Source organism: Triticum aestivum, chromosome 7D (genome assembly GCF_018294505.1).
Source record: "Triticum aestivum cultivar Chinese Spring chromosome 7D, IWGSC CS RefSeq v2.1, whole genome shotgun sequence".
NCBI classification, from domain to species: domain Eukaryota; kingdom Viridiplantae; phylum Streptophyta; class Magnoliopsida; order Poales; family Poaceae; genus Triticum; species Triticum aestivum.
Genome location: NC_057814.1, coordinates 526,395,026 through 526,404,426, shown reverse-complemented (window position 1 = coordinate 526,404,426; position 9,401 = coordinate 526,395,026). Strand labels below are relative to the sequence as shown.

General features: G+C 47.9%; 1 protein-coding gene across 2 annotated transcripts; it reads left to right on the top strand.

The window, feature by feature from the left end:
* Positions 1 to 4,428: 4,428 nt before the first annotated feature.
* On the top strand, positions 4,429 to 8,963 carry LOC123171547 (glycosylinositol phosphorylceramide mannosyl transferase 1). 2 transcript variants are annotated; one of them, XR_006485290.1, is made up of 5 exons: positions 4,429 to 5,066; positions 5,171 to 5,552; positions 5,661 to 5,824; positions 5,912 to 6,014; positions 8,623 to 8,750. XR_006485290.1 is itself a non-coding variant. In XM_044589001.1 (5 exons), the coding sequence occupies exons 1-5, from the start codon at positions 4,840 to 4,842 to the stop codon at positions 8,781 to 8,783; spliced, it is 1,005 nt and encodes a 334-aa protein (XP_044444936.1). In that variant the 5' UTR covers positions 4,456 to 4,839; the 3' UTR covers positions 8,784 to 8,963. The 2 variants fall into 2 exon arrangements, 1 of the variants encoding a protein (XP_044444936.1); XM_044589001.1 differs by having other exon boundaries at positions 4,456 to 5,066; positions 5,944 to 6,014; positions 8,623 to 8,963.
* The last annotated feature ends 438 nt before the right edge of the window (positions 8,964 to 9,401 follow it).

Sequence of the window (9,401 nt, the reverse complement as noted above, 5' to 3'; positions counted from 1 at the left end):
ACTAAGTCGACTTCTTCCACAACAACACATTTATGAAGGAATACACATCCTCATGCCGCCGTCGCCACGTCCAGCCGTAGATGACAAGGACAAGGATTTTCATCGTACTTGCTAAGACGGACCAATGAAGGCTAGCACGCAAGCAAATAGACAACGCCTTGAACAAGGTGATGACTTAAGTTTATCGTTGCTGAGTCTAACCATTAAAGGCCAAAATAAAGTTTTTCACACTAGACATGAAGTGATGCTTCAATCACCATCTCGATACGAAATTTTTGATAATTACACCAGTAAGTACTCAACGCTAGGGCGAAGTGGCGCTAGCAGGAGGGTGGGACATAGTCCCACAAAAGATCACTATCATGGGCGTTGGGAGGCTACCCGCGACAAGGTGCGGATGTGGCCGCTACTCTCCACACCGGAGAGAAACAAAGCTAGAGTTGTTATCTTCAGGAGGCTTCTTCTTTCCACCTTCTCCTCCACTAAACTTGCATTAAGCGTTGTCTTTGTAGCATGGATAACCTGCATTATTGAAAATGAGATCATTTCTGGGGAAATACCCCTTTGTTCATGGTTGTAGATACACCCTGTATCGAAAAAAGATTAAATAATTACAAAAGAAGTCAAATAAGTTTAGAAGTTTTTTCTGGAATAAACTTGACTTTCTTTTGCACTAGTATGTAAATTTTCGTGAATAAAAACCTAGCACTGACTTCAGGGAAAAAATTATTTGCTATTATTGGTCACTGTTCGCACTATGATGGCCAAAATTTTTGTTTTTTAAAAGAAGTCAACGGGTTTTTTTTGAATTTTTTACAAGTTTATTTCAAAAATATTTTCAGAATTTTTTATTTAATTAATATTTTTTTCATATAGGTGTACACACACGCATAGATCAAACGTCCGCGTCCATCATTTCAGGCTTTTCATACATCCCATAGACTTGTGAAAACAATATCCAGTCTTAACTCAGATCATCAATCAGTCATGTGCCTGTATTGTAGAATAACTGTAGTTTTCGTGATCCGAGGTTGTGTCATGGCGTACGTTATCTTGCGCAGCCTCGGTCACACGGTGAAGTCATGACAAGTTGAGGATTGGATAGATTTTTAGCCGCCCTCGCACAGTCGCAGGTAATGAATCTTCGCAACGACTCTCCTTTTGAAAACGATGGAAGCTGTTTTCTGCCGTACGCAACACTACGTCTCCTAGTCCTAATGACACGCTAGAGCGACAGCCGACAGACTATCAATTCACTAGAAAATTCCAATTGAACGCATCTGTGCATGTGTGACAGTGTGCGCATGGGGATCTGAATCCTAGCATTCGCAAATCGCAGATCCATCCTCTGATCCTCCCACCACGAGGGGTTTCTCAATGAAGCGAGCTCCTTTTTTTTATTAGAGAGAGATTGTACGATGGAAGGCAGACACCACTAGCGATCGCCCGTGCGCAAATGAAGGGAGTATTTTGATCGCACAAATTCAACCTTCACTGTATCATTTTTACAGTTATCTAGTTCATAGTTACAAATTCAAGAATTTGAAAAGCGATTTTGTACACAATAACAGTTACAAAATCAATATTTTTTAAGGAAAACAAGTTTTGAATACGGATAAAAGAGTTTTGAATACATACATACCATTATCAATTCCCTCGCAAAAATATATACCATTTATGAATTTTGTGTAATATAATTCATAAACTAGTAGATTATTTCTTGTTCAAACCTTAAATTTTGGATAACCGAACAATTATGAAGTAACACAACAATTAGAAAAGAGTTGGCACCTTCTTGGTGGCAAGTTTTCTACCCTTGATTGCAATTTTTTGTTGGTCAGAAAATATTTTACCATCATCATCCAACTAAAGGAAACTTGTTTCACGGAGTCAAAAAAAAGAGAGAAATAAACTTCAAAATTTCAAGGGCAAGATCAATTTGTTACAGCAGCCGAAAAGAAGTCATAAGAAACAAAATCCAAATGAAATTTCAATTCATTGGTTACCTTGCAGAATCATTTCGGTATCAGCGATCCAAAGCGGATACACATCTTGTTTCTAGAATAAGAGCAACTGTAGCAGAATCGTCATGTCGGCGGCCTCCATAACGCATACGAAGGGCGCTCCATAATGTCCAGGACGAAGCTGCCATGGAGGAATTGATTTCAGCTGACACCGGTCATTGTTTTAATTTCTTTACTAATTTTGTACTAATTATTTCTTAATTGCACAGATGACACCAATACTGCATTGCTGACACAATAGGAATTTCTTTCTAGCTTCATCCCTGATAATGTTTTGGAGGTTGTGGAGGTTTGCACAAACGCAAAGTTGCTATAATGTGGTCTCTATATTTTTCCTGCAAGTAGGACCCATTTGTCGTTGGGTCATATGTTCTTTCTAGCATATTTACAACAATTTAGATCAAACAATGAGGATAATTCAACAAATATTATTACAAACCATTCCGAATACAACAAATAATCGAAATGCATAAATATTCAATTATTTTTGCAAGTAAAACTAAATGAATTTGAAAGAAATTTAAGAACACGATCTCTCATCTAGCTGCAAGTTATTCTCAATGTGATCCTCCGTCAATCATGATGGGAGTCCCGGTCTTCAATCTTCCGATACGCCTCAAGAAATGCTTGAATGCGACATGTGTGCCCGCAAGGCTAACGATTGTGCCAATATCTTCATAGTCAATGGGGTCTGGTATATTCCTCTCATCCTCGATGATCATGCCGCATAGGATCACACAACATGTCATGGCATTTACGAAGACAAACTTGTTCCAGAAATGAGCAGGGTCTCGGAAAATTGAAAATCTTGATTGCGGTACTTCAGTGCCCTCTCCATGTATTTTCTCTGAGCTTCTTGCGCCTTGGCGAAATGCTTATGTTCCTGCTCTCGAGATTAGAAATTATCTTCATAAATGTTGACTGTGATGTATAGTTGCCATCGTCCAGTTAGTAGCTTTGGGCATATCGATGGCCATTCACCATGAAATTGCAAGGTGAAGAAGTACCAACAGCTAGCCATGCAAACATATGAGATCTATGCAAGACATTGATGGTATTATGAGATCTAGGCAACCCAAAGTAGCAATGCAGATCCACGACCTTCAGAGCAACATCTTTCAAAAACTATGGTTGGATCCTTACAATGCCCGGTAAATTGACAGTGCCAGGTTGCAAGGTAATTCTTACACTCCAGTGCATACGGTCATCACTCCCAAGCATCACAGGCCAGCCTTTTGCTTCATACATCACTAGAAGCCTGGTCGTGTCCTCCGGATTTGGGTGCATGCAGATATTGCGGTCCATAAACACGCACCACGTTTTCAATGAACACTTTCGTGCACTGATTGTTGTATCTTCGGCCATTCAAAAAAGTGACGTCCATGCATCTGCAAGAGAGCAATATGCAATCCTCCTAAAGTGTTGTGGCTATCTTCTTAAAAAGGGGGGGGGGACCTAGGAGACTGGTGGCGTTTATCTATTGTTGAAAGGAAGGTTCATTGACGTGCATGTCTTCGGCAATTCGATGGAACAGCCGTTTGGTGATGCAGAAGTGTCGCCGAAACACGTATCATGGGAATGTAGAACCTAACACAAAGTAATCGAGCATGTGTCGCTCATGGCCTTCGATTCTGCTTCGTTGAAACGACCAACCTGCGGCCCTAAAGGCTTCCTCTTTGTTTACGGTTGATGCTATACATTCAACAAACATCAATATCACCTTGTCTTCTTCGGCGTCCATGATTTCATTCATGGACATGTAGCTCGAGAAATCCATGAGGAATCAGGAAAAAAATTTACCTCCTTCATCCGAATCATCTACACATTATGTGAATCCTACGTCATCTGCACGAATTTATGAGCCGTAAACTAAATCTACAAGAAAATGTTGGAAAAATTTACCTCTAGGCAAGTCATCGAACACTTTGAGGTCGCACGTTGAAAGCGGTGGCATGACGGGCCTGGCAACGGAAGAAGGCATGGGGCTACGACAAAGTGTAGGAGGACCGGGAAACGACTCAGCTAAGGTGACATGGGCCAATTCACGGGGTCTGGGCTTTGGAGGTGGCACGAAACGAATGTGGTGCGAGTATGTGAAAGACACCGAGGGAAGCACGCGTCTTTAAATATCCGTCGCCCCAATATTTGGATGGATGAAGGGCGCGCCATATCGTCTCGCCCAACCTCCAAATATGAAGTCGCGCGCCCGCCGAAATTTATGGCGATAGAAGGTGGGACGGTCACTCTGCTCAATTGACTTTTTCGATCAAAATCGTAGTAAGTCATAATGGTGGTTATTATAGCGATGGGACCGATATGACGGCTAGAGCTCTAGAAATTGTACTCCATATAACTTGGTTAACCCAGATTATCTCGCAAAAAAAAACTTGGTTAACTCAGATTGAGTGAGTATATTTCTCACTGAATTTGTGCGCGCGGTCCATGCGTAGCCGAGATCGGAGGGGAATGTTTCTTTACGCTGCCACCTGCTCCAGCCAGCTGACCACCGTGGGTGTGGCCCAACCACCGGAGATTCTTCCGCTGCATCTGCATTAGGAAAAGCAAGGCGATCTCAGCTCAGCTCAAGTCAGCTCGCCCTCCTCTCAGCTCAGCTCCACCACTGGCGTCGAGCGAGCGAGTTGACCAGTACTACTACTTCAGTGTCGCCATCGCCGGTCAGGTGGTGCACACTGGGCACACGCCAAGGCCAAGGCTTTGCTCGCTCGCCGGGAGAGCTCTGTCTCTTTCTTCTTCTTGCTCTGCCCGCGGCCTCTGGGCTCCCGCGACGCCACCGTCTTGGGGAACGCTGCCTGCGATGCTGGGGACGGCCAAGCAGCTGCTGCAGCTGCAGGCCGCGACGCACCGGTGGAACGGCGCCCGCCGCCGCCAGCCCCTCGCCCCCGCGCCCCCTCGCCACGCTCCCGCGGCCAGAGCCGGCAGATTCCTCGCGTGCCTGCTCGCTCTCGCCGCCGGCGCCATCCTCATGCTCTGCGTCACGCTCCACCGCCCGGAGCCCGATGCTTCCGCCGCCGCCTTGCCACGGTGAGTACTGGCCAATAACCAGCCGCAGGTGCCGCGTACGCCACCTGCTCGACTAATTACCCGCGGCTGCGGCGGCTAACACCGTCCTCCCCCACCCCCATCAGCGGCGGCGGCTACGCCGTGGTGATCAACACGTGGAAGCGCTACGACCTCCTGAAGAGAGCCGTCGCGCACTACTCCGTCTGCGCGGGCGTGGACGCCGTCCACGTCGTGTGGAGCGAGCCGCGGGAGCCGCCGGAGGCCCTGCGCCGGAGCGTCCTCAACTGCAGCCGCGGCGCCGCCGACGTTGGGTTCGTGATGAACAGGGGAAACAGCCTCAACAACAGGTTCAGGCCGATCCAGGGGCTCAGGACGGACGCCGTCTTCTCCGTCGACGACGACCTCGTCGTGCCGTGCTCCACGCTGCGGTTCGCCTTCGGCGTCTGGCGGAGCGCGCCCTCTGCCATGGTCGGCTTCGTGCCCCGGATGCACTGGCCTGCTGACCCGGTACAAGTGCATAACTACCTGTATTTCTGCATTCTAGTGGATCATTATTTCCTCTGCATGGATATTACTAGAAAGTAGTCATGTTAACTGAATCAGTTTCCCCTGCAGAGAGGCAATACCAAAGAGTACAGATATGGAAGCTGGTGGTCAGTTTGGAGAACAGGGACATACAGCATGGTACTTTCCAAAGCGAGTTTTCTCCATAAGCGGTATTTGGATCTATATACCAACCACATGCTACCGTCGATACGCGATTATGTGACAGAGAATAGGTATATATAACTCTATATTACTGCATCTACATTTGTAGAAAGTTCTCTTCAGTTATGTACATTATGCTGAAATGGTACCCTATGTAGGATGTATTAAGATTTCCACCAATGCTTGGCAGGAATTGTGAGGACATTGCTATGTCTTTTCTTGTTGCAAATGTAACCGGAACTCCACCAATATGGGTCCAAGGTCTGTAAGCATCCCTGCGCACCATTGAAATTCTTCTATGCTATCTTCTGAAGAACTTATATACCCTTAATTCTTTTTTGAGTTAATTTTTTATATAGTCTTATTTAGTTGAATTAGTTCCCACTTGATGCACTGCAATGATCTTCACATTTGTTCTCACCTCTCAGTGTTGATAAATTCAATCGTTGGGGAATTACTAGTGATGCTTAGTTTTACTTAAGGCGGCAAATGTCTTTTTTTAGACTGTCAATCTTGATTCGTTTTTGCCTGTAAATTTTTCCATCCAAATGGATTATCAGCAAAAACAGGGACCTACAGATGATACCCTGCTATGCTCTTGCCAACCTACCTGTCTTTCAGGAAAGCTTGTGAACTGAATATATTCAGAAGAAAGCTTCAGTTAGAACATGTTAATTATGTACACACAGTATCTCATCTGCGAAGAATGGGAGATTTCATTTAAGCCATAGCAAAGCTACATCAACATGCACTGCGCCAGCGATCTCCTCAGGGTAATTCCTGAGCCAATACGCTGTGTGGCCATCAGTGGTGAAACTAGGCCAGTTCACCCTCACAACATTCTGACGATGAACAGTAAAATAGTTATTTACCAAAAGTTTTGTCAGATTGATGACTTAAATGGAACCCAGTTGTTGTATGCAAGATTTGCCCATGGCGGACATGAACACGACCTATGTTGCTAGTAAATGGCTTACGGCGTTGTGATCACGCGAGGCTTTCGGAACTTGAACTTGATATAGTTAAAATATCTTAATTCTTAGTTGTATGTATATTGCTATCAAATGTGATAATTTCCTCAAAAGTCCCGATTGAACGGTGTTACAATAACTCTACCCATCACTCTATTTTTTTTTAGAAAAGGAGGATGACCCCCGGCCTCTGCATCTGGAAGATGCATACGGCCACTTTATTGATTATTCTCGAGGACCTTACAAAGTGTTACGACAATATGCCTGAATCCACCATCTAGGCAACATATGCCGCTACTCCTATCCATATGATGAAGGGGTGCTAGCTGGGCCACTACCCAGACCACTCACCTAAACCTAACATCAAAAGCCGGAATCCCCAGCCTAGCCACATACCGGGTTTGGGGCATAAACTGGTCTGACGCACTCACAGGTGTCGTCTCCGCCATCTTCCACTGATCCATCTCCAAGCAGATTGAAGTGCCAACCTTGGAAGGCTCCTCCGCCATCAACGCCACCAAGACGCCAAATGACGACCACCACCTACGCTAGAACATCGCCAAGCAGATGGAGCGCTACCACAAGATGAAAATCAGCGGTAAAATAGATAAAACGCCGCACACATGGCCGCCGCCAAACACCTCACACGCACCACAAAGCGCCCACCGTGCTTCCGGGAACCCCAGGCGACGCCTTCAAGAAGGAGCGCGACGAAGGTACGACGCCGTCGCCCGCAAGGGGAACTAGAGCTTTCGCCCAAATGAAGAGCACAGTGAGAAACGGGATAGGATCTCGACAAGGCCTCCAAGAAGGGAACCGACGCCCACAAAGGCGCCGCCATTGTCGTGGCCTCCGCCGATGGCCAAGGGTTTCCCCCGATCCCGCCCCCGTCCCATCCATCCGGCCACAGACCTGGCCAGGGGAGCGCACGCAGCCGGAGAAGGCGTTGGACTTCATCGAAGCAGGCACGCCGGGTGACGGGGCACCCACCGTAGTAGACGTCCACCGAGACCTCGCCGCCCACACAGCCGAAGTCGCGGACCACCAGCTCCCACGGCCGTCGCCCGTCGAGAAGCCATGCTGTCCACACCGCCCGAGGCCGCCGCCCCGGCATCCACCCACCGCGTACATCCCGTCAAAGCACGGAGAGCGACCCACACCGCCGCCACCAGGGAGACCACACCGCGAGAACCCAAGCCGGGCGACGAGGCAGGGCCGCGCCGGCCAGATCCGGGCGGATCCGGCGATCCCCGGCCCACCAGCCGCCAGAGAGGAGCCGGCCCCGATCCAGGGCCGAGCCGGCCTGATCTGGCAGTCGGACCTTCCCAGGAGACCCCCACACAGGATCTGGAGAGGGGCTAGCGACAGCTCCGGCGACCGACGGCCGCCACAGAGGGCCTGCGTCGGCGGCCACCAGGAGCTGGGGAGGCAGGCGGCGGCGTCTGATGCGGGGTGGGGGCGCCTCCAACGTCGAGGCGGGTGCGCGGGGAAACCCCGCCGCCGCCTACCGCCGCGCGGGCGGCTGCCGGCGGCGGCGGGGGAGGAGGGGAGGCAGGGGGAAACCGGCGGGCGGCTAGGGTTTCGCCCCCGAGTCGCCCTGAGCTTGTTCAGTAAGTGTCGATTAGGAAAACAACTAGTCTGAAAATTCGTTGCTTTTTCTGTATGCTGGTCAGTTACTTTTAGCATTACTTGAAGTGCCTTGTTTGAATTAGCAACAACCATATGGAAGCCATAAAAAACTTGCTGCAACAACCATTAGAGGAGATAGGAGTAATACTAATTTGATGTCAATACAGAAAACCAAAAAAGAACCAAGTCATGTAAACATAATAGCCTGGATGTTATTGTTATCAGGAGGTGACACCACACTCATGCCGACGTTGTTATTGTTACTGCAGGAAGGATATTCGAGATCGGATCGACCGGCATCAGCAGTTCAAAAGGCCATGATTTGCGGAGATCTAGATGTTTGAATGCATTTGCTTCCATGTATGGCCATATGCCCCTGGTAGCGTCTACAGTCAAGGCTGTTGATAGCCGAACTAGCTGGTTTTGGTGATATGGTTTTCAGTTTGGTTTGGTTTGTCTCTGTTTTGCCTTTCACTTGGGTGCGGCCTAGCACATATTACCAGGCTAGTGTGCTTGTGCATAGTTCATCAGCTTCTAAGATATAGTGTCCGTTGCAAGACTACAGCTCTTTGTAAATTATATGTGCAGGGAAACTGAAACTGTTTATGAATTTTGACACTCCTCTGGTCAAGCGCAGTACAGAGTCGTATTTTTGTCTCCATGTAGTGACATTGCATAATGCACATGAAACAAGGGCACTATGTATTGCCTACAAAATACCTGCAGGAGTACTGGAGTACTTATTTTCATGGGAGTCACAAGCCCCCTTCTGAGAAATGTATGCAGCCTTACATTTGGTCTAAATAGCACTAGTTTCATCCTTGGAGAAGAAGTTGTCTTGAGATTTTCCAATGTTTTATTTGCCCTCGCCCTCCTCCTCGGATATAACAGCCCTCAAGCCCGAGGCACCGCCGTAAACACCTCCTCCGAGGTAGTGGAGGATGCTGCTACGCGCCTTCGTGACCATGTGCGGCAGCTCCTCCTTGATCGGGCGGTGGTTGCGGCGTGGCGGCGATAACGACCCGTTAATAAGGGTGTGCCGTTTGTG